This window comes from Periplaneta americana, chromosome 8 (assembly GCF_040183065.1).
Source record: "Periplaneta americana isolate PAMFEO1 chromosome 8, P.americana_PAMFEO1_priV1, whole genome shotgun sequence".
NCBI classification, from domain to species: Eukaryota; Metazoa; Arthropoda; class Insecta; order Blattodea; family Blattidae; genus Periplaneta; species Periplaneta americana.
Window position 1 is genome coordinate 154,655,772 of NC_091124.1, and position 25,300 is coordinate 154,681,071.

Consider the following 25,300-nt stretch of genomic DNA (forward strand, 5'->3'; position numbering starts at 1 on the left):
ATAATAATTGTAATTGTCAAATAAATTTCGCTAATATAAAAATAGGTTACATTCTGCAGTAAGAAAAAAACCAACAATGTCAACAAAACCTGAGTCAGATAAACAACTTTATTGCTTTAGCTACCTTCATTCTGTAGTTTTCAGACTCTCTTTTCTTTACAGAATTGACTAATTTTGAAAAGGCGTTTGACATAGAAACGAAATGTAGAACAATTTCTTACTTTTTATTGTAATTTTCTCAATTTGGATATTGTGTGTATTATTCATTTCAGAAGAATGGTATTCAATTTACTTTCACTAAATGTACTGCGATGAATTTATTTTACACTTTTGTAAGGGAAAGTTAAAAAAAAAAATAGGTACATGTTAGAATATATAGTAATGTCGACTACTGGATGGTCGACTCTGGTTTCTTTGTTCACATTTGTCATAGGCCTATTTAGCAATAGACCGTTGTGTTAGAGAACTAGACTGTAAATTTGACAAGGTTCTACTGATGAGCTAGAAAGTTGCTACAGGCCCGATCCGACACATGACCTCGCGATAGCATTGGCTGGCGAGTATCGTAGCTTTCACTTGTTCTTTGTCGCCGCATCTTTGTCGTAGCGCCCTAAGGAATGTAGACGATACCGTATGTTTTTAAGCACATACGAGTATATGCACTTAAATCTTGAAAATTGTATAGCCTACCCACTTCAGTGTGAATTATAGGGGAGAGTTGGGTAGTATCGGACATCGGGTAATATCGGACAGTGAGTTTCTTTCATCTACCACCAGATAATAAATAGTACCTGAATGACATGGTTACGTTTCTGTTATGTCGCTACAGAAACGTAACCATGTCATTCAGGTACTACCATCTGGTGGTAGACGAAAAAAACGCACTGTCCGATATTACTCGATGTCCGATACTACCCAACTCCCCCCTAATAGTGAAATTAAAATAATGCTTACTCAACTATTTAACGAAAATTTGTACATCAAATTATGTGTAATTTATCATTCTTCAAAAAAATAATAATTTGCATAAGTACCGGTACTGAAATAAGTAGATAATAATAATTAATTTGTTTAGTTAATGTTTGTTTTTTTCATTAGTATTATGTAGTACCTATTGTTTTATTTAACGGCGTTTTCATCTATAGAGTTTATTAAGTGTCCAAATTCTAAGTGGGTGAGCAATGGTCGACAAATTTTGCCTGGAGCCCTCTATCAGAGACAGACTACTTTCACGTGCCGTAAATCTACAACACAGGACTCACAACTTTACTTCCTTCCGAGAGGAAGTCTTGTTAAAGTCGTACTTTAAAATCCATAGTCCGCAGTCGGGTTTAAAAAAGCGAACCCCATATCCAACGTCCCTATTGCACTGCGAATTTTATTGGAGAGATTTTTGTATGAGAACAAGTGTTGCCAATTCAGCGGTTTTCCCGCTAGATCTGGCGTTTTTTGTGTTAGTTTAGTTCAGTAGTGTCAGAGTTGTAAGCTCCGAAACCGGTTGTGGTGCTAGAGACGTCCAGTCGGAGCGTGAACTTGCTTATGTCTGTGGAAGCACCGGAGCTCGCAACGAGTTATAGTGGAGCGCTCCGCTCCGTTTAGGCTGTGTCTGACAACGCTGGTTTAGTTGGTAAATTTTATGAAATTTGTATTGCTAGTATAGAGATTTAGCGTTTTTTTTAGCACTTAGAGCGGGAAAATAATATCACTTTACATTGAAATATAGCAATTTAGCGATTTCTGCACTGTTTTATAGCGGGCTTTTAAGAATCGAGGTGGCAATACTAATGAGAACAAGTTTAGGTCTAACTGATAAAAAGCAGTGCTGTGAACATAAATGTAGGCCTACATAGTAATAGTGCAAATTGTGTGCATACAGTATTAAGAATCAATAGACATAATAATAATAATAATAATAATAATAATAATAATAATAATAATAACAGAAATGGAAAATTTAAATATAAAGGTAAACAAAGAAACAATTCATCGTGCTGACCACAGGATATCTCCATTATGGTTGGATGATCGTCCACCTCTGCTTCGACATGTCAACGTGAGGCCAACAGCCGGCTGGTCGGTATGGCCCTTCAAGGGCTGTGGGGCCACGGATTATTATTATTAAAGAAACAGAATTCTTAGAATCAGTTATTCAGATAATATTGCTTAACAGTAATGATAAAACTTGTAGTAGGACTACTAATGAGTATTAATATAGCTTTGAACTTTCATTATAAACAAAAGCGAAAGTGACTACTATGAACAGAGATTATACTGTATAATAGCTTAGATCATTTATATATATATATCCAGATTCCTCGGCCTTATAGGCTCTGACGGTAACAACTTTTGTCAGGTTTGCTATGCAGCCATCTAGTTGTTACATAAGGAGTCACGTCATAACTCCCATTTTAATTGCATTAGCGACTGTACTGCCATCTCGTGTTCGTTTACGGCTTACGGGTGGCTATCCTGGCTGTTGTTATATTCAAAGTGCTACCGATTTTAACATAGGGATGAGCCATCTATTACGTATATGATCTAGGGCAATAGTTACTCCACGTTTGGTGATACAATGTTTAGCCGAGTCTATATTGTAAATTTTTAAAGAAATTATGTCAGATGTACAATTAAATTTTGATAAAAGCGAGTATCGGTCACTGATAAAGTGCTTTTTTTTTTTAAGAATTGTCCGGCAAGCAAATTCATGTGGATATGGTGGATAGGCCTACATTGAGGAATCATTTTTCTTTGTACGCCACCATAAAATATTGTGTTTCGGAATGTAAGAGAGAAAGAACGGAGATCAAAGATGAACACCCTGTTGGGAAACCTGTTTCTGTGAATACTCCAGAAAATATCGATGTCGTGTATAACATGATTTCTGAGGATCGACAAATTGGGCTCAAACGTAGGCCTATATCAGAGACTTTGAGAATTGCCTTCGTTCTTTACGATTTAAGTATCAGAAAATCATGTCTAAATGCCTGAACGCCGATCAGAATGGCTTAGAGTTAAAATTTCCAAGTCGCTTTGCCGCCATTTTGAAGAGAATTCTTTCAACTTTCTAGATCAAATTGTAACTACTGTGGACGAAATATGGATCTATCATTATGATACAGAAGCCAAAGAACATTCAACATAATGAAAACACTCTGGTCCTCTCTGCCCAAATAAATTTCTCATTCAAAAGTCAGCAGGAAAGGACATCGCATCAGTTTTCAGGACAAAGACGGAAAGATTATTACTTAGAACAAGGTAAAACTGTGATGGGAGCGTGTTATTCTTTTATATTAACTAAGCTTTGAGAAGAAATTATCTTGGAAAAATTTCTAAAGGCGTATTGTTCTTGCAATAAAATGCATTCGCTTATAAAACCCTAATTATGCTGCAGAAAATTGATGAAGTTGGCTTTGAATTGACTGAGCATTCTCCATAACCGCCAGATTTAGCCATCTCAGAGTATCATCTATTTCCAAAACTGAAAAAAAAATTGAAAAGAAATAAATCTTCACTGAATGGAACAGAAGGAAGAGTATTGTGGAAGAGTTGTGTTGCATAAATGGCACTTTAAAAAAAAAAAAAGCTTAGGCCCGGTTGCAGAAACGCAAATCAAATCAGTCCCTGATCGCCAATCAGTTGATGTCTGATTTATTTGATTGTTCATTGCGTTGCACAAACATGAATCTCCAATCAACTTGTCTCAATTTACTAATTGGTGATTTAAGAAAGAAATACATTTGACAACAGCGCTATTTAGCAACCACAGCCAATTTGATGCTCTTTAAAAGTCGCGAAAGGAATGCATCAAGTGGGCGGTGACTAGGAAAACAAGTGAATGTTTTGCTGTTTTGTTGCTTTTTGTAGAAAGGAAACAGGCGGTTTCTATTTGTATATAGACTACAATATAGTGAAAGAATATGAAGAAAACAAAAAAAAAAAAGTGAGGGGGCTTCTGTTGTGGGATTTGCTAGGGGAATCGACAAGAAATTGGAACATGCATAGCCTCCATAACCCAAAATAATTCCATTTCCCATCTCTCTGTTTACAAATGGAGCTCGTAACCTACTCATTAAAAATATTGTGTTGTCATGTGTAGAACCCTGCAAACGGGCTACAACATTCCAGAATTTCAATGATGGTGTATACTACATATTGCCTGTATATTCACAGAAAAGAAACCTTTTCTATTTCGATAAAGTTCGGCATCATTTCAACTAGGTGATTGGATGGGGATGTGAGCAGTCTATACAACCAATATTAGGCTACTCTTGGAAATCCTGACATGGCTGAAAATTCTCTCTGGATTTCAAATCGTTCCCTATTTGAAGTTTGGGGATTTATGAGACCCTGCCATAACAAAGCAATTTCATACGTAACATTCCTAACTACTCGGCAAATAGTTGATTTGTGGACCCTAACAAGATAACCCAAGACCGCCTGAAAAATTCCAACAGCATAAAATCTCAGCATTATTAGAACTTGGTTCATAGGAGAAAGTGGAAGGTTTCGATTTGTCTGTCTGCATATATTTGTTTCAATTTTTGAAAGTAACAAAACACAGGAATCCTTACTTAACCTAAATCTTTGCTCAAATTCTCTGTCATTATACATAAAAACAATTCATGTCTATCACGGAAACGCCCTCTTCTTAATAATATTTTTTTTTCATTTAAAATTTCTTCATCAGAAGAATCCATTATGTCGAAAACAATATTGTTACGCTATAACTATTTACTATATAATACTGCATTATAAACAGAACAACATAAATAGCCTGCTTGATCGATGATCAGTGACTTAACCAGCAAAAATCTGTTGATCAAATCTGATGGAAGACTGATTTCCGATCAAACACTGATTGTTCTTTCTGCAACAGAAATAGAACTGATGGCCAATCAAACCCTCCTTGATTGCCAATCATATTTTGATCGGTGTTTCTGCAACCGGGCCTTAGTATTGTATAATGACCGTTATGTTAAGTGTATAGAGTTAAAAAGTGATTTATGTTCAATTAATAAAAATTTGTTTTGAGATCCAGCAACGTTTTGCTAAGAAATTAGTCTTTCTATACCGCATCGTACTTCTACAACACAATAGTGATTTCTCCCTATTTCATAAGAGAATCTAAACAAGAATTGAATACCGGTACTTCTTACTCTGTTGCTGCTGGGAAAAAAAATGATACAATGAATTTCATACTACAGGAATTGAATGAAATTGAATGAATTTCTCAACATACTGCAAACATTTCAACACAAGAACAAACACTGCCCGAAAATTTAAAAAAATGCATAAAGGAAAGAATCCAATTGCTTGACTACATTATTGTATGGAGAGAGACATAATTGGATAATTTTTTTAATCATTGCGTGTGTGTTCCCACAATTTACTTATTGAGTTCACAAACTTCAGAATGTGAAATTTTCAAGATGTTTTGAAAATTAAACTTCCGTCTTGTCCCATTCAAACAACAATTCCAGAGAACCCGCATTTGATGGCAAAAAACTACATTTCCGACTGAATTATGCGAAAAAACCTCTATCTAATGATATCTTCATAAGCATATTTCACATTAACAGATAACTTCCTGTTTAAATATAGGCCTATACCTAAGTGTGGCGGCCGGGTAGCTCAGTTGGTAGAGCAGCTGGCTACGGACTGGAAGGTCTGGGGTTCGATCCCAGGTGGCGACAGGATTTTTTCTCGTTGCCAAACTTTCAGAACGGCCCCGAGGTTCACTCAGCCTCCTATAAAAATTGAGTACCGGGTCTTTCCCGGGGGTAAAAAGCGGCCAGAGCGTGGTGCCGACCACACCACCTCATTCTAGTGCCGAGGTCATGGAAAGCATGGGCTCTACCTCCATGCCCCCCCAAGTGCCTTCATGGCATGTTACGGGGATACCTTTACCTTTTACCTTTTTTTTACCTATATCTAAGTGTAGTTTCTCAACACCTGCATACGATGTAATAAACCAAACCCCATTCGAGAAAAAAGTCTTTTCTGCTCATAGTCCCACAGCTAGGAGGATAAATTATTATTATTATTATTATTATTATTATTATTATTATTATTATTGTTATTATTATTATTACTATTATTATTGTTGTTAATTTATTACTGTTAAATGTCTTGCGGACTTGATCGCAATATCCTCTTTAATTTCCCCGTGTCGAATTCTAAGTGAGAGTCCAGTACTATCTTAAGTGATACAATCATTCAAGCCACATCTGCTGCTCGGTGCTAGTGTTTCGGTTTTTCATCCAGACGGTTCGGGTTCGATCTCCAGCTAGGTTGTGATGGGCGTTGTGGAAAAAGCAGGCGTTGCGATAAGAACTTCCAAGAATGAACTCAATCATATATAACTTATTCATAAGTAGCAGAACATTTTGGGATCAGGATAGTACAAGGTCACCGTTTAAAAGACGCATAAAAACACAAAATAAGGGATCACGCCCAGTCTCATAAAGATGAATTAAAATCTCCACTTTCCTCTCGAGAATCGAAGGCGGGTTCGCTGTTTTTGTAGCTACAAAAGGCTATCGCGTGGGTCACAATGGAGTAAAGAGTTTCAAAATTATCCCTAGAAACTTTGTATCAACTGTTATCTAGTCTAGAACTGACACAATACATACATAAATTAGTTAATTAAATTTTCACCTGCTTCTGACGGTTCTATGGACCATTGAAGATCTGCCTGGGCGTCTCTACATCCCGGTTGTCGCTCTTGATGTCTGGCGCACCTCGCCCACAGGATTTCCTTTCGGTAACGCCCCCGGGGTGGAGTCCTCTGCTTTGGTCTGCAGTATTTCAAAGAATATTCATTATTTTTATTTTGGTGACCTTACAAGGAAACACATACATATGTAGGCCTACTGTACGCATTTTAAACGAAGTTATATGATGGGCGTGATTAACATTTTAAACACAGAGAATTTAATTTACTAAAATAGTCATTCATTGATTTCGAGTATTATTCAGCTATAGAAATTATTCCAAGTTTCGATTCCCCGCTATTGAAATTTAGATTTTTTTTCCATTATTTTAGTACGTTATTTAAGGACGCTTTGTGAACTATTACATTATTTAGCACCGATGGAATTAATGATAACGGGACGATATTTGGCGAGATGAAGCCGAAAAGTCGTCATGTGATTATTTGACATTCGTCTTGGGTAGGGAAACCTCAAAAAAAGAACTCAGCCTGACAATCAATCCAAAAAATTGGATCGGTGTCGGTTAGAGTTCCCGAGTAGCTCAGTGGTAGAGCGTTGGTACGTTAAACCAAAGGTCCCGGGTTCGATACCCGGCTCCGGAACAATTTTTCCCTCGAAATTATTCAAATCAACTTTACAGGGAGTTATACCTGAAAATCTTGATTTGCATAATACACGTCACTGTTCGTTAACAGAAAACCACAATTTAAGTCACACGGAGTTAGTGTGCACTCGAAGTTGATTGCTTGACGGTTGTCAGCCCACTTTGAGGTCTGTGGATATAGAGGGAAAAATTGGATCGGTGTCGGTTAGAGTTCCCGAGTAGCTCAGTGGTAGAGCGTTGGTACGTTAAACCTAAGGTCCCGGGTTCGATACCCGGCTCCGGAACAATTTTTCCCTCGAAATTATTCAAATCAACTTTACAGGGAGTTATACCTGAAATCTTGATTTGCATAATACACGTCACTGTTCGTTAACAGAAAACCACAATTTAAGTCACACGGAGTTAGTGTGCACTCGAAGTTGGTTGCTTGACGGTTGTCAGCCCACTTTGAGGTCTGTGGATATAGAGGGAAAAATTGGATCGGTGTCGGTTAGAGTTCCCGAGTAGCTCAGTGGTAGAGCGTTGGTACGTTAAACCAAAGGTCCCGGGTTCGATACCCGGCTCCGGAACAATTTTTCCCTCGAAATTATTCAAATCAACTTTACAGGGAGTTATACCTGAAAATCTTGATTTGCAATCCAAACGGGTACAGAACCCACGCTCGAACGCAGCTCCTGATCTGCAGGAAAACGCACTATCGTCTGAGCTTTCTCTCTCACTAGGAAGAATTGTATGATGATATTTATTATATTACAATTCACAGAAAATTACATACATTTAATCATTTAAAACCTTACATTACACACTTTATAATTTTACAGATAGATATGCCATTTTTAAATATAATTTCTACAATTTAAATATGTAATATAAGATGTTTTATCTTGCACTTGCGTCTAGTTTTGTGCAAGACTCAACTCATTTTAGTATGTTGTTACATACATACTTACCTAAGTTATACTTCACGTTTCAATCTGCAATGTGCAGCTAGCATATATAAATCTCCCCTTATTCTAGTATCTTTAATTCCTCTTTCGCTACAGAAATACTTATACAGTTCGTGTAAGTTCTCTCTCGTTGGTAAGCCTTCATTTTTTAATTTTATTTCATAGTATTCTTTTGTCGTACCTTCAAAACTATTAAATTTAGAAATAAAAAAGTTCGCTAAGTAGTTTCTAATCGAGTCGAAAATGTCATTATCAATGAGTCTAGAAAATGCATACCTGCCAAAATTGAATTTACTTGTCAACTCAATAAATTTACTTTCATTTAATAATCTAGGAAGAATTGTATGGATGTCATGTTTTGTGCCATCGTATGTTGTGATGAGTAGTCACTCATTCAAAGAATTTAAAAATTTCTGACGATCGAACAGGATAAAACGGGAAGATGATGGTTGTTGAGTTGTTGATAACAAAAACAGTGACATATTTCGTACTGTTTAAATATTATGCAATACTTCACATTGATTTCTGATCTATTAAAAATTCAAAAAGTAAAATTTAATTACAATATTGATTAAATTTTGTATTTCAGTATGTTTTCTTGATCAAAGTTAAACAAGATAAAGCAACTTTTTCTTCTCTTCCTTTCATTAATTCTGTTTTTATTTCCACTCATAATCCATGGTTCTGTAGGAGCAATAAAATACTTAGCACGGAAATGAAATAAAACCGAAGGCACGTAAAATAGTCTCGTTCTTGATCAAGGGGGCTCCACCAAAAATTGCTTACGCACCAAGTTCTTACTTTGCTGGTAAACAAGTTTACGGGCCCGAGTATCGAATAAGCCTTCAGATATCCTGAATATACAGAGTGATTCATAACTTATGTTAAAGAAGAATATGGTAGAGGTTTTTTAATTAAACAATGTGTGTCCTATCTCGCACCGGTGCGGCGCTGCAATTGTTTCAGTGTTGTGGCAGATAGGCCACGTAAGGACCAATGGCTTGACTCTCTGCTGACTGAGTTTTCAATGAAAAACAACAGGCAATCACACTTAACAACTTGTATATACATAACATAAGAGCTAGGAACCGACGCCCCCTTTCTTGTAAACAATACTGGCACAGCCGAAACATTGGCTGCCACATCCGTTCAAGTATGCCGGGAGTACACCGGGGACAGAACGACTACAGTGCATGAGGGTTAAGTTGGCGTGATTTCTACTATCCTTGTCTGCGGTCCTTGTCTATCGACTGTCAACAGATGTAAGGGGGGAAAGGTTTTCTTTTGTAGAATTCTTGGAATTCCCTTCCCTCCTCCCTTGGCCCTTCTAGAACACACTTTTGCAAACCCAATTAGTGGGTCTCTCAGTGGCGTCTTGGCGTTGTTCGAGTTCATTTATTCAGTAGTGTTTTGTGAATAGTGAATAGTGAAGTAAGTGTGTGTCTCGTTGTGTCAATTTAATATAATATAATATAATATAATATAATATAATATAATATAATATAATATACAATAATTCACAATTTAAACAAAATGTTTTCGGAATTGCATGGTTTCCCTGTTATCTTAAACATTGTAATGTGTGTTGTGCTCTTGTTTTTAATAATCATGGTAGGCAATATGGGAAAACGCGGGAAAGCCTTGAAGTCGGACAGTATGAACATGGTTATTAATGTACACAAATTCTTTACTGAAGAATATGAGGCACTGAAACGCGGAAAGCAAACAATATCTGTGTCGAGTGTTATCGAAAGAACTGCTGCAGCGACAGGTATATCGTCTCGTAGTGTTAGCAGGATTTTAAAAAAACAAAGGGAGGCACTAGAAAGTGGAAGTGTTCTGCGAACTCCAGGAAAGAAACGCCCAAACAGGACCCCTCAGAAAACTGCAATTGACTCATTTTCTGCCGCCGCTATAAGACGAGTAATTTATTCTTTGTATCGGACTGATTTTTTGAAGGATATAAATGACGCATTAATTAAGGAAAGCTTATTTACTGGAAGCATATGGAGTTTGAGAGAAATTCTTAAAAAAATGAAATTTAGGTATGTTAAAAATACTCAAGGCAGAAAATTTTTAATGGAAAGGTCAGATGTTATTTTAAAGAGATTTAAATTCTTAAGAAAAATGAAAGAATTACGCGCCACTGGACGCGCCGTTGTTTATCTAGACGAAACTTGGGTTAATGTGAACCATACGAAAAGCAAAGTTTGGAAAAGCGATGATCACGAAATTGACTTCCCACTTCAAACCCCAATAGGAAAAGGTCAACGGTTTATTATTTTACACGCCGGATGTTCGACAGGTTTCATTCCAAACGCGCTTCTAACTTTCAAATCTAAATCAACTAAAGACTACCACGAGGAGATGGACAGCACTGTGTTTAAGAACTGGTTCATTAATCAATTATTACCAAACATTCCTCTCAATAGCATCATTGTAATGGACAATGCCCCCTATCATTCAACAGAACTCAATAAGGCACCAATTTCATCAACACCGAAATCTGAAATGCAGTCCTGGCTTCGTAACAATAACATTGAATTTGATTTACGATCCACGAAACCTGTATTATATGAACTTGTAAAAACTAAAAAAGATAATTTCAAAACATATGAAATCGACCAAATTGCGACAATGCACTCCCATACTGTAGTGAGACAGCCACCATACCATTGTGATTTAAACGCGATCGAATTAATATGGGGGCAGGTTAAAAATGACGTTGCGAAGCGTAATATTTCGTTCAAAAGTAAAGATGTGAAATTGTTGTTTGAGAGCGCTCTTGCAAAAGTGACGGAAGATAATTGGAGAAAGGCCTGTGAACACGTGGAAAAAGTCGAACAATTTTATTGGGAGAAGGACGGACTAGTAGACGAAATTAGCGATCGATTCGTAATAAATTTGGACGACACGGACACGGACGAGGAACTTTCTGGCGGAGAGGAGTCAGAATTTGGAGGGGAAGAGAGTGCCGCCGCTGCTAACTCCTGGTCGCTGGAAGGAGTGTCGACCATACCGCCGTCACCATAAATGAGGGTAGAGAGAGATGGTGAGTATTCTTTCTCTTTCTAAAAGGGACTAGACAAGTAAATCCTCATGGACTGTAGAGGCTTCAGTGACGTCACTACAGAAGAGCCCATACACAGCAGAATTGTTCGTTGCACTACAAACTGAAAACGTTGACCACTTACTTTCACTAATCCAGCTGCGCTCTCACAATACAATAACTTCCGTTCAGAAAATGTTTTGCAGATGAATGGTACCGTACCAGCTAGTGCGGGAGGAGGGGGTGGTCGGACCGCTTAAAAATAACGGTCTCCAAGCTTCTAGATGTTCTGTCCCCGGTGTAGTACGTATGGTATTACAGGCGTTGACAATCCGTGGAAGAATATCATCGACCTGGTCTACAGGTATGGCGTACACTAGGATCTTCAGCTATCCCCACAAGAAGAAGTCAAGCGGATTAAGATCTGGCGATCTTGCTGGACATGGGACGAGACCTTGATAACCAATCCATCTGTCACAAAATGTTGTCATCTGCTCTTGCCTTGCCACAAGACTGAAGTGCGCAGGAACTCCGCCATGCTGGAACCATGTCCTGTAGCGTACTGCAAGCGGTACCTTTCCAATAAAATGGGCAGAGTGTTTTCCAGAAAGTCCCTGTAATTTTCTACCTTTAGGCGATTTGCCATGATATGTGGACTGAGACAAGGACGCATCAATGTGGATAGCAACAACAAACAATCACAACGTGGCAAACGACCACAACACTAAAACAAGTGTAGCGCCGTACCCGTGCGAGATAGAACAAAAATTGCTTAATGAAATATGTTTGTTTTAGTATCCTCTATCTACCATATTCTTCTGTAAATAAGTTCTGAATCTCTCTGTATACTGAGATGTCTCGCGAGATCGCAGAGGTCTGTGACAGATAATACAGAATACAATTTAAAAAATGAAGACGAAGAAAATGTCCATGTAATCGGGGCTGAATAGATGACAAGCCCTCGAAATAAATTAATCATTACAGCATATTGTGTAATACTGCTACATAGCTATATTACTTCACTTCACAAGCACGTGTTTCCTACCAACAAATGCCGAGGCGTTTCCTTGTAACGTCAGTTATTGATTAGGATATTACTGTCGCAAACCTTAAACTTTATTACACTGAAAATGTGTTTAAATTGATGATATGTCAAGAAATATTCCTGTCACATTTCAACGAGATGCACAGGTGTGTGCTGGTGTATCTAGTCGATGTTTTTGGTTCAGGCAAAGTGCCCGAAGGCCGTCCTAGTCTCGTTAATTTCACGAGCAGGTTCTTGTGCTACATCCGTCCGCTCTGTTGACGACGGGGCTTCCCCGAACGAGTTATTGCCACACGGCTGCACTCGTTCAAAGCAGGAGGAAACCGAAAAATAAGAGGATTGCCGTCCTTGGGCGAGCAAGTTACTGCTTGATGTTCATAGTACGATCAAAATGTTCTGTTATTTTCTCTCTTAAAGTATACAGAGCGTGAGAAGACAAGGCAGCAAAATTTAGGAATAGGACCAAGTGGATATTTTACTTTCTGCCTGAGAAAATCTGCTGCTATTTGTCTCTTAATTCATTTAAAGCTGAAAACAGACCAACATGACTAAACATATCAAGTTGACCAGGACGTTGATAAGAGTAGATATCAAGATATTCACAAACAAACTTGATACTTAAAATTTTACGCACAAAATAACAGAATTCAGAAACAAATAGATCATGATGAGAAAATAACTTTTGAGCGCATTCTGAAATTAATAATCAATTTTTCCACCTGTCCATAAGGGAGACGATGGGTGAAATTTCTATTTCACATATTTTTTTAAGCTGGGGACTTGATTTTTTGCGTACATACCGGTACTCCTAATGATATCAGTAATAACTTGTTTAAGTTTCATGTTAAATTTCAAAATTAATAATATTTTGCATATTTTCACAATTTTGATCACCCCTAAATTTTAAGTTCCATGACTGAAATTGTTTTACATTACCTTATATCTCTTTAGAAAGTTTCTGTGTTCTCACATTTTTTTATCTTGTAAAAACAGGGGAAAATTTAAATCTATTCATATTCAAATTTATAACTTTTACAGAGTGCATGAATGCATTTTATCTTTTTAGTCAAAACAATTTTAGTTTTTGAAAAAAAAAAAAATTTCAACATCACTTTGTTAAGTATATACTTTGTTAAGTAAAATGTGGGCAAAAAAACGGGAAAACGAGTTTAAAAGTTTTCATGCATTTTAAGCTTAATAGGTACAGCCTTTTTAAAGATGACGTAATTAATGACTCAACCAAAAACAAAATATGGGAAAATGAGTTTAAAAGCTTGCATGCAAAATTTAGGAACAAAATATGGGAAAATGAATTTAAAAGTTTGCATCCTTTTTAAACTTAATAAGCGCAGACTTTTTAACGATGACGTAATTAGGCCTAATGATGCAACCAAAAACAAAATGAGTTTAATAGTTTGCATGCATTTTAAACCTAATGAGCACAGATTTTTTGAAGACGACTAATTAATTATACAACCAGCTTAGGATTATAAAACTTCATCAAAGTGTAAAGTAGGCACACAGCTACATTTTCTACAAAAAAAAAAGCGAAAAAATGTGATTTTTGAACAAAAATTACCAAATTTTCACCTTCTTTAAACAATAAATAAGTCCTGGAATAAAAGTTTCACAAGACAGATATAAGCCTAGGTAGCCTACTTTTGTTTCCTGATGACACCTTAATTATTCAAAATAATAAAAACGCTCTTCAAATATCTATTTTTAAGTTACATTAACTGTATGAAGAATACTTATATGAACATATCAATAACAAATGGATTTCGTGGAATAGAACGAGTGCAAAAAAACGTCCAGTGTATTCTTACACTTCCTCCTAACTATTCATCATTGCTTTCTCCCTCATTAGATACATATTATTATTGTTACTATAATAATTATTATTATTATCAACATCACTATAAACATATAAACTTCCTCTAGATGCTTACTGAAGTTCAGTTGTTCTGGTTCAATACATATGTTTATTTCACTATTTTCTTATTTAATTGTGTTTCTTTTTGTTAATTAGTGGGGTTCATGTGACACTTAATAATCCGAACATAATTAAAGTAAGAAATACATTAGAATACCAAAACACTTCCAAACAACACTAAACTCGTGCATGAACAGAATCGTCCTTCATTAGATCGGCACCAGCTCAGTCTGCTTGTATCCGCTTATTGTTAAACTTCAGTATCTTTGAAATGGGTCTGAAATAAGTTTCAGTGTAGAGTCCGTCTATCTAGCAGCGTATTTCGCCACAAATTTGCGCATGGAGCAACGAGGAACTTCATGCCTGGGTGCGCGCGATAACCCTAGTTCACTGATAGTCCATTACGTCAAGGACACACATCCACTCTTATTCAAAAACCGTGTTTGTTTTAAATGACTGTTTACTGTTCGTGGAGTAAATCGGAGGAAATGGGACGTAGAAAAAACATTCTTAAACAAGTCACACAGTCGGTATATTGACACATACCGACAAACATGCCTGTACAATTATTTTAAAAATTGAAATACTAAATATGTTACATTATATAACTTTTAAACATGCAACATCTGTAGCATAAATCGTTTGTCTTTCATTCTTTTAGGATTAAATCCTTTTGTTTTGACACCTCTCATTTTGTTGGAATTATCAATAGAATTCTGAAATTGGATTCAGTCCTGTTTGCCGATGACAGCCTTTATAGCACTTTCAGAATAAGACCTACAATGGTCGATTTATAATTTACAGATAGTATCGGCCAAATATAACACGGAAATATCAACAGATAAGACAAAATTATGAAATTTTGTGGGAAAGAACCAGCACTAAGTAAAATTTCTCAGTATTAAGATATTCCAAAAAGGAAATCATTTGTTATTACTTTGGCTATAATCTTCATATTCTTGAAGAGACAAATATGCGAAAGAAAATTAACAGATACACTAGGATTACAGGAATTATTAATAAAATTATTAATAATCCATTCCAGAGTATGCCTGCACAGTACCTTAATACGACCTATATTAAGTTATGACAGCGAGGTTTGACATTGAAGAAATCTTACGAGAGCAGAATAACAGCTTGGGAAATGCGATTATTCATGCTCAGAACAGATATGGAATCTAAGAAGAAACAGTGACATTTTGTAATAAGTTAAAAGCAGTTTTTCAGTACTCCATCAGTATCAAATAAACTGGAAACACCATCTTTCAAGAATAAGCTCAAGTAAGATCTCCAAAGCTGTTTATAATTGTACGCCAAGAAACCGAAGATCTATGGTTAGGCTTGAAAACCGTAAGAGGCCAGAGTCTAATGTACTTGTCAGGAAGACGATGATTTGGAAACAACATTTCAATGGAAGCTCACAACAACAATGCGACCTTTGTGCCACTCCTCGCCTTACGTCATGATTGGTTCTCCATCTTCCTCTCAGTTTGCCTCACGTCTGGCCTCGAGTTTTGATAAGGGAGTGTTTGATTTCTTTCTTTATATTTATGTTTTACTGTTAATAATGTAATTAATTAATTAATCGTTTCTAGACATATGATATTATACAGGATATATGATAAGTAACTCCCTGTTTTTTAAACCCTAATAACTGTGTTGTTTATTGTGATAAATCAATGTTCCGAAGAACAAGGGCATAAGTCTATAAGGTTTTTTTTTATTTTGTTCTGTTTTAGGTGAAATCTCCAGTTTTGACTGTGGAGCAAAGAGCTAAAATAGCCGCCAGGTCTGAGGTATGGAACTGAATTTTCTTGGTACAACGTTGATGGAAGTCTTTAAACGGCACTTGACCCAAAGACAATAAAAAAGTCACCATAAATTAATGACCACTGTTTCTATTAAGGACATTCGTACAGCCGAACGTCTTTCCTTATCCCCAATTCGAGAGAACAATGAGCATTTCGTTGAGAACTGTGCAATGTTTTCTAGAGTTCGGAATGTGTCCTGCTCTCTAATCCTCCAAGAGAGTCAGCCAGTGGTCATTAATTTATGGTGACAGTTTTTATGGTCTTTGGGTCAAGTGTCCCATAAATGTCATTTCCTCTTCTCCATCGAAATTGCACCATGACAACTGAGATCTCATGCCTGGCGACTATTTGAGTTCTTCGTTCCTGCTCAAAACTGGAGATATCTTCGACTTGAAACAGAACAGAATAATGAACTCTCACAGACTTGTCATTCCTCTGTTCTTTGAAACATTTACTTTTGACAATAAACTAGAGTTGCTAGAATTATAGAATCGCCTATAGATTAGAATGTAATTAATGATAACTAACAATTTACATTGATAATACTGGGTGTTCAGTTCAAAATGTGTCATTGCTCGCTGTATGCCGTCATGTGGCTAGCCGATGAGCCTAGAGAATTCAATCTTCCTACACTTCCGCAGAGTTGCATAACCTAAGAGGCAGAAAAGTTGCCTAGCAAGTATGGCGTTCATTCTGAAGAGTACATACCGATACGTACGGTAACGCCGGTAGTGGCAGGAATGTGAACTGTTTGGAAATACGTACTGTCGGGATATGGGGAGAGGGTTAAGACGATTACTTACGTATTTGTTTACATTAACTTCGACGGTCAACATGGACACGGAGCATTTGATTTGTGTTGTGGAATGTTACCGTACGCAACCGATGATAACAAATACCCTGCGTACGACTTGCCGGCGCAAAACACAGTTCGAAAGAGGTTATGGTAGCACACAAACCGTACAGACCGCCATCTGTTGCTACGACGTTCAAGTTATACCGTACACGTTCTCAAGTTCAGATTGAAGAACGCCTTAAATAATAGGCAACTTCTCTAACATATAAGCTGAAACTCGCTTCAAATCGGTGACCCAACAACAGTGACGTCATGACACACTTTGAAATGAACACCCAGTAGTTAAATAGTTTATTACGAAACAAGTTTGTAATGTTGTACTTTATGACACGAGACAATGTTTAGGAAACGAGCGAAACGGGTTTCGTAATTTTGACTAATGCAATAACTGTAGGCCTATAACATTATAAGCGTGTTTTATACGTTATTTTTTGTACGATAGCATTATAAAACAATTAATCAAGAAATTAACATCGAATTTGTATTTATGGGTAGTTTGACATCATGGTCTCTGAAGAAAGTGGATGCTGTGACAACAATGATTTATTAAATATTATAGCACGGCAAATCGTTTCATAATTTCACTGTGTTCATTTTCAAATGGAATCTGCTTTTTGTGTCCCATGATGCCATGGGTATGGAGCGAGTTTGATCCTAAAATAATAGGTGATTTAATTAACAAATAAAACAAAAGCAGTACTATGTTTGGTTTGGCTCGGTTCAAGGAGGTCGCGGCTTTTTAAGTGCCCAGAACAACATGAGCCCATTCACGCTTAAGCAACGCTGCCTAGTTGTAAAGTTAAGACTCAGTCGCTGTTAGCTATGATAAATTAAATATTGCATGCTTCCAGACAAATTATTTTAGTCACGAAGAAGATGACACGTAAAAACTATGTGGCGTGAAAAGCGTTACAGTCGGCACGGTAATACTTTACGTCACTAGTGCAATAATGTGGCAAATTATGCATGATTTTCACTAATGACGAAAGCTGTTTACAATGCTGGAGTCCAAACAATTGATTACTGTACGTTATTATCAGAGGGAATTCAGTATCGCACTGCATTGTTTCACTTCAGGATGTTCTCGTTACTATGCTGTGATAGCCAATCATGAAATGCTATGTCATGTTAATTTCTTTAGGCCTATATGCAGTTTGATTCTTAAGTTGAAGAGAAATTACGCATTAAGAAGTAGCGTAACTGATACAAAATCGTTGAATAACAAATTCAAAAATAAATAAGGGTATAAATTGTATTGATGGAAGACATAATAGTCTACAAGACGCTGTAATCTGTATAGTGTGAACTTGGAGCGAGAATGTGGTGTCAGAGAAGCGGATAAGAGCTGGACGGAGATCCCTCGAGTGCGTAAGACCGGCTCCCAGTCTTGTGCCCTCTGCCCCGTCATGCATTCTCTAGGTCACGTCAACAAGACATTCTTTACCAGTTACAACCAGAATCTGAGATAACGCCTCTACTTTGTTATCTGTTCCCTTAAAGGCGCTCTCTTATTGTACTTTGTAGAAATTCTCAACCGTTGTCAAGCCAGTATTATCTCGAGTTCGGAACCATGGACTAGCTGGAAACAGGTCTCCAAAAAATAAAAATTGATAATTAATCGAATCACAGTAATCTATCTTTAAGAAAGTGCCATTTGGCTCCTTCAATCCCTACTCATGTGATTATGTACGGATATTGGATATTTTGCCGTGTGGAGAGCATGGGGAAAGGTCACAGTCGACCATAAAACAGAGCATACGCACTGTCTCATTTTGTAAGAAAGATAAATCACCATTTTTCTGCGGGAAACTCGATCTCAATAATGTTAGTGATGATCACCATCATCAGCACGGTTTAGGCCAAATTAGCGTGTTGCGATTACACATAGAATTCTTTTAATCTAAAGTCGCCCGTCCATCTCTTCATCGGGCGTCGTAGTCTACATCTGTCATCGATTTGCAAAAGGGGACATGTCCAAAATGACAAAGTGTTGGAAAATCGCAAAAATTATAATTAAGTTAACAAATTAAAACATTCATATATTTTTTCTAATTAGATTACTTATTATTATTATTATTATTATTATTATTATTATTATTATTATTATTATTATTATCCAAATATTGAAACCCTATTTTACCCTTTGGTATATTAGGGTTGTAGTTTGTTACATGTGAAATACATTATGTAGAGATAATACACAAGTTTAAAGAAGTAGTAGTAGGCATGAGTCATAGTTACAATATAAATACGCTAATTAATAGACAGTAAACAATACTAAATACGTTATGCAATAATTACATTCAGTTAAAACGAAATTAAATAAAACTAGAAATTATAATCGAAGGTGTAGAGAGATTTCAAGAATATGACATAAATTTGCGATTTTATACATAATTTTAAGCAATAGTAAAGAGATAATGCACAAAATTGACTTAGTTACAAATTAAACACCTAATATGTAGGTGGTTTGCGATAGTCAAGAAATAAAAACAAAATTACTTACGGTTACAAACTATATACCTGTCATCAAATACTGAACAATAGTAAAATCTATAATACAAACATAGTTATTGTTGTTATTACTATTATTATGTCCCAAAGAGAGACAACTTGTTTTAGATAGTGCATTAGGATTTTATATCATTATTAATTTACATACACTTAATAGCTGCAGTCTTGCGTGGATGTGGTGTATAAACTCTGTGAATTGTTTATAACAACATTTTTTCCTAAGTAAATAGTAAAGGGGTGTGCAGTAATTTATATTGCAGTCCGAGGTATGATGTCTTAAAAAGTGTCTTTTTCTTTCGAACACTGGACAGTGAAAAATCAAATGCTCAACAGTCTGATTGTCTTTGCATATGCACAGAGATTCTTCTGCACTTTTGATACTAAATCTTTCAAAGTAGGAACCGAATTTTCCATGGCCGGTCATAAATTGAGTGAAAAAGAAGTCGGGTGAGAACTGACTGCAACATAGTCTGTCTTGTACATTGGGAAAGAATAATTTCTTGGTCACAGAGCCTTTAACACTAGAGTTCCAGTATGTATTCCACTTGAGTGTAGCTGTGTGCTTGATCCTCTGCTTAATGTATGAAATAGGACAGGTGGAATATTTATATTCTGAGTTGGTTGAGGCTGCTTGCTTCGCTAATGTATCCGCTCTTTCGTTTCCTTCAGTACCTGAGTGGCCGCGCACCCACATTAAGCAAATACGACCTTCGAATTTAAGTAGTAGGGATCTAATTTCGACGGCTATGGAATGCAAGTTGTATTTATCGTCAATGGTTTGTAAGGCAGATTGAGAGTCGCTATGAATACATGAGTCAATCCCTTTGGTAATGCACCATTTCACTGCTTGTAAGATGGCAAATAGTTCTGCTTGGAACACGGAGCACATGGGCGTCAGGCGGAACGTGGCAGAGTGGACTTCAGTAGTGTTGTAGTAGGTAACGAAAGCATAGTCCACCAATTAGATCACTTTGGATACATAAATTCAGGATCTATGAACATTTTAATTTTTTAAGTCTGCTATGTTTTTTTTTACGATTTCCCAGACATATTGACTTGCCATGAGAAAATAACAGATACATTTAGAGAGAAGGGGACACCCCTGTCTTATCCCTTTAGTTAGTTAGTTAGTTAATTAGTTATTTATTTATTTATTTATTTATTTATTTATTTATTTATTCTGGTGTAGTTAAGGCCATCAGGCCTTCTCTTCCACAACACCAGGAATACAAATACAATAACAGAAATAAAAAGGAAAAAAAAACACTATAAACGAAGTAAAGTCACACAAAAATATACACAGGTTGCAGTCACACAAACTTTAAATGAGTGATTAAGTATAATTAATTGTATCCTAATTAACTAACATAAACAAGAAACTTGCGATTTTAATCTGGAGTAAAAAAAAAACACAAATCGACACTTCTAGCAATATCTAAAAAGCATTAAACAAGACAAAATTTTCCAATTTAATTTTGAATTGTGATAAAGTCCGGCAGTCCCTGACATCATTAGGTAGCGAATTCCAGAGACGAGGTATTTCTACAGTGTACGAGGATGAGTATAGAGACGTTCTATGATGAGGGATAGAAAGAAGTGCTTGATGTCGGTTTCGAAGAGTTGTAAGAAATTGAAAGCGCGATAAGAGATAATTCGGAGTAGAAGTATGCATGATTCTAAATAGAAGAGACAGTGAATGTATTGTTCTTCGTTCCTTCAGACGCACCCATGAAAGTAACTGGAGGGAAAGTGTTATATGGTCAAATTTACGAGTATTGCAGATGAATCGTATGCACACATTATGAACACGTTGTAGTCTCTCAGCTAAGAGTGAACTTACAGTCAGTTAGTTGAGTTTAAAAAGGGCGCGTCAGCTACTGTGGCTATTTGCGCCCTTATATAAAATTATTTAAAAAACAATACCATAAGCTGAATTCAAACATGAACTAAAAACGTTGTCACATTAAAAATCGAGGTACACAAATGCATTACCAATAAGGTTATTTTTAAAAATCATCAAAAAGGGCAGTTCTTTGACTTAACGCAGTGTTTAAAAAAAGAAACAATAAAATAATAAAACAAATACCACCAGAAATAAATTATCTGGCGGAATTCAAAACAATAAAATTCTATAGAATGTAGAAGGTCCGAAATGTCAAGTATAAGTAAAAACAAATATAAAACAACAAATGTACCTCCGGATGTAAAGGGTCCGGAGGGTCAGTAACAAAGCGTCAATAAATACTATATCATCCTGTTAAGTCCTGTATTGGATAAAAAAATTCTCAGAACTGCATTTGCAGAATTAAAATCATTTCCATAGGCCTCACGTAGAGCTGGCTGAATTGCGTGTTGTCCACGGACAATAAAATATGTTTGACCGTAAGTGGTACATGACATACTGTATCTCACACTCCAGTTGAGGTTACCCCATAAGTTGCTGTTATGTACTCATTATTTTTTAATCCGTCATATATTACATAACAATAAACTGAAATTATTGAAACAATGGCAAAAAGACTTGCTGAATTAATAATATTACCGTACCAGTTGATCCCTCCAGTTCGTTCCGTTTTCACTTATCTTTTCTAAACCAACATTAATCGGATGTTCACTAATAATGGTACTTCCAGATTATGCTGTTATCATGCCATAAGGTAATACAGAATACACGAAAAACCATTAAACTCAATTCCTGTGAAAGGGGAGAAACGAATAAATATCCTCTGATCTCTCGGGAATCGAACTCTTTTCTGCTGGATTCATAACAGGAAACAATAATGTATCCATTATTTTGAAACAGAAAGGTTTATGACCGAATAATGATGCTGTAAACCAGCACGAAAAAATATAATTGGCTGAGAAAGCAATATGTTGACGCATGCAGTATTATGCGATTCGCGATTCAACAGATCATTCATATCTCGCAGCCAGTAAGTCGCACAAATGACCCGAGCTCGCACTTTCAGTTCTGGATGCATCCAGTTCAGAACTTCAGAAGGCCAAACAATGCCCGCTAATTGCCACGGTCAATATTTGCTTCTTCACAATGATAGCTTACGAAAGTCACACAAGGAACTAACTAGTTACTCTTATCAGTACCGGGACCCTCTCGGTTGATTCAGGATTATCTTGTCGTGCGGCGGAAATGTACCGTGCTTGCAGTGTCACCAGAGCGTGCGCACAGGCGCAGGTACAGTATGTTCATTCTGTGAGGTTCCGTGCAGTTCAAGTCTTCCGTTCAACGGAGATGGTAGTCGTTCTTGGTAGTACTTTGTTATTTTTTCACTCTGTGCATAGAACACATTGAGAAAAAAGTTTGTTCGTAGACTCAACTAACGTGAAGATTCCAGAATGTTCCTGAGACAGGTACGTTTACAGATGATGAAATGGTTCCACGGAATGCCGCTTGTAGCACTTTATAAAAACGTCATCGAAACGAATAAAGTTTTTTTTATCAACGGTCAAGTGGTTGCTATTAGATTGTATCCAAAGTTTTTCGATAGCCGTGACGAGTGATTTTTAAGTGAGATACGTATTCATAGTTTTCTTCTTAAACCTCCCACTGGATAAAGAAGGTTCAAATAAAACTTGTAGTTAATCTCTCAGCCTGTCAAAATTCATCTCTGCTATTCATCATGGCCTAATCCCAGTTATAAAATTCTATTTTCGTGGTTAATGAATTCCATGTTATACTGGCTCTCTCGCCACGTCAAGTAGAATTCTTTATTAACTTAGAAAGCATGATGGAATATTCAGATTGTCAATTTCTATAAATGAATACAATATAATATTTTACTACTCAGTCAATGACAAATCAATGTAGAATAATGACTTATTTTATAGTCATTAAGTTTTATACATGAATTACAAAATTGCGAACGTTTTCGCCTATTCAGGCATCCTCAGGCAGATGCCTGAATAGGCGAAAACGTTCGCAATTTTGTAATTCATGTATAAAACTTAATGACTATAAAATAAGTCATTATTTTACATTGATTTGTCATTGACTGAGTAATAAAATATTATATTGTATTCATTTATAGATTTCTTTATATTTTCTAATTAGCACAGACCGAAGAGATAGTTACGAATTATAGAAGACTAATTCCTATATCTCCATGTTTTCATTCTTGAAATTTATGGGAGGGGGAGGAGAGCCGGAAAATGTCCCCCTCTTTTTGGACTTTTTTTTAAGTTCTGCATTCTTCTGTTAATTCCCAATTGGGGTAAGAAAATTTTCCTTATAATATTCCAAGTCTGTTGCTGTTATTTTAATGATACATTTTTATTTGATTTGTGAAGTAGGTCTACTAAATAATTATTGGGTAATCTACATTGAGTTAATAATAACCACACAATAATAACGCCGTCTCTAGTGCAACATTAATTAAAAGGACGTTAAACAATAATAATAATAATAATAATAATAATAATAATAATAATAATAAATCCCGATATGTGAACGAAATATTTCCTCTCTTTACATTTTCATAGCTGGAATATTAGGGCCTGCGTATTTTGTAAAATATAGGCACACCATTGCTGGTTTCACTTTGTCCCCAAAAGACGGCGTAACATGCTGTATGTATTATAATTGACGATTTATGAATCCAAATAATAATACAACTATTTCGCTAATCAGTATTGTTCAGGTCAGAAGAATCAGTAATCAAACGTAATATGAATTTAACGATGTAATTATAAAATTTGTCTGCAATGTAATGCATAAAATTTATTATAGGCCGACTTAGTAAATTTCTTATTAATATTCCGGAACCAACGTTTGATTGAGGTTCTGGCTGATATGAACATCTATTATCAGGCAGTAGCCTACACCTCACTTGACGATATGTGTCAGAGGAAGAACAACTATTTGTATACATCTGAAGTCTGATTAGAGTCATATGTAGCTAGGCAGCATTGTATGCAATGGAGAGGAAAAGAAACTGGCCACCCTACTCCATTATCTCCTGGCCTAGTTGCCTCATGAGTGATGCCTTGTTGGGGTCACTTATAGGGTCCAGACCTGTCTTCGGACAGTTGTTTAAACAACAATTACAGAACCAAAATCTACGTCTGAAATATTTGTAAAATATTATGTCAATAAATAATGTACAAACGTTATTGGTTATTGCATACATAGTTCATGCAGTACATAAGTTATAATTACAAGTTAATCTTCACAACTTCATCATTAACAAAGTATCTTATAATAATATACCTTATTTATTTTTGTTTCCGACTTTCTCTATATTGACTCGGTTTATCGCCATACTTAAAGAGAGCACACATTAATTAAATACATTTTAAATTAATTTTAAACGCCATCTGGAACTTATATATTATTATTATTATTATTATTATTATTATTATTATTATTATTATTATTATTATTATACGGGTTATTATACTTGAACTTGTAGCTAATATAGCTGATTCTGAATATGTAATATCCTGTTTCAATTTACGAACGAACATAGAGTACACACTTTCAGTAATAAAAAATGATCAACAGTTTATGCTGTTCTTCTAACCAAATTTTCTACACAGCGTATTTATTGTGTATAATTATGCTCAATGAAAACATTCCTATTCTGGTTTTCATGAGAATGTGTTTGACAGAGTTGCTTGGTGGCGAGTGTCAGGTTATGAAACAACATTGTGTTGATCCCAGCACTATATTGTGTATAATTATGCTCAATGAAAACATTCCTATTCTGGTTTTCATGAGAATGTGTTTGTCAGAGTTGCTTGGTGGCGAGTGTCAGGTTATGAAACAACATTGTGTTGATCCCAGTACTATATTGTGTATAATTATGCTCAAT

The 25,300-nt window shown here is 36.0% G+C and overlaps 1 protein-coding gene across 4 annotated transcripts in view; it reads left to right on the forward strand.

Annotated features, from left to right (window-relative positions):
* Positions 1-25,300, forward strand: part of LOC138705163 (uncharacterized) — a 42,473-nt gene that overhangs the window by 11,866 nt on the left and 5,307 nt on the right. Inside the window, exon 1 of one of the 4 annotated variants that reach the window (XM_069833830.1) lies at positions 22,537-22,665. The exons of 2 other annotated variants lie outside the window; for them this stretch is intronic. In XM_069833830.1, coding sequence (XP_069689931.1) covers positions 22,621-22,665 — 45 coding nt within the window. In that variant the 5' untranslated portion in view covers positions 22,537-22,620. Of the gene's footprint in view, positions 1-22,536; positions 22,666-22,693; positions 22,842-25,300 lie in introns of those variants that run through there. One more of the 4 variants, XM_069833832.1, reaches the window with a different exon arrangement.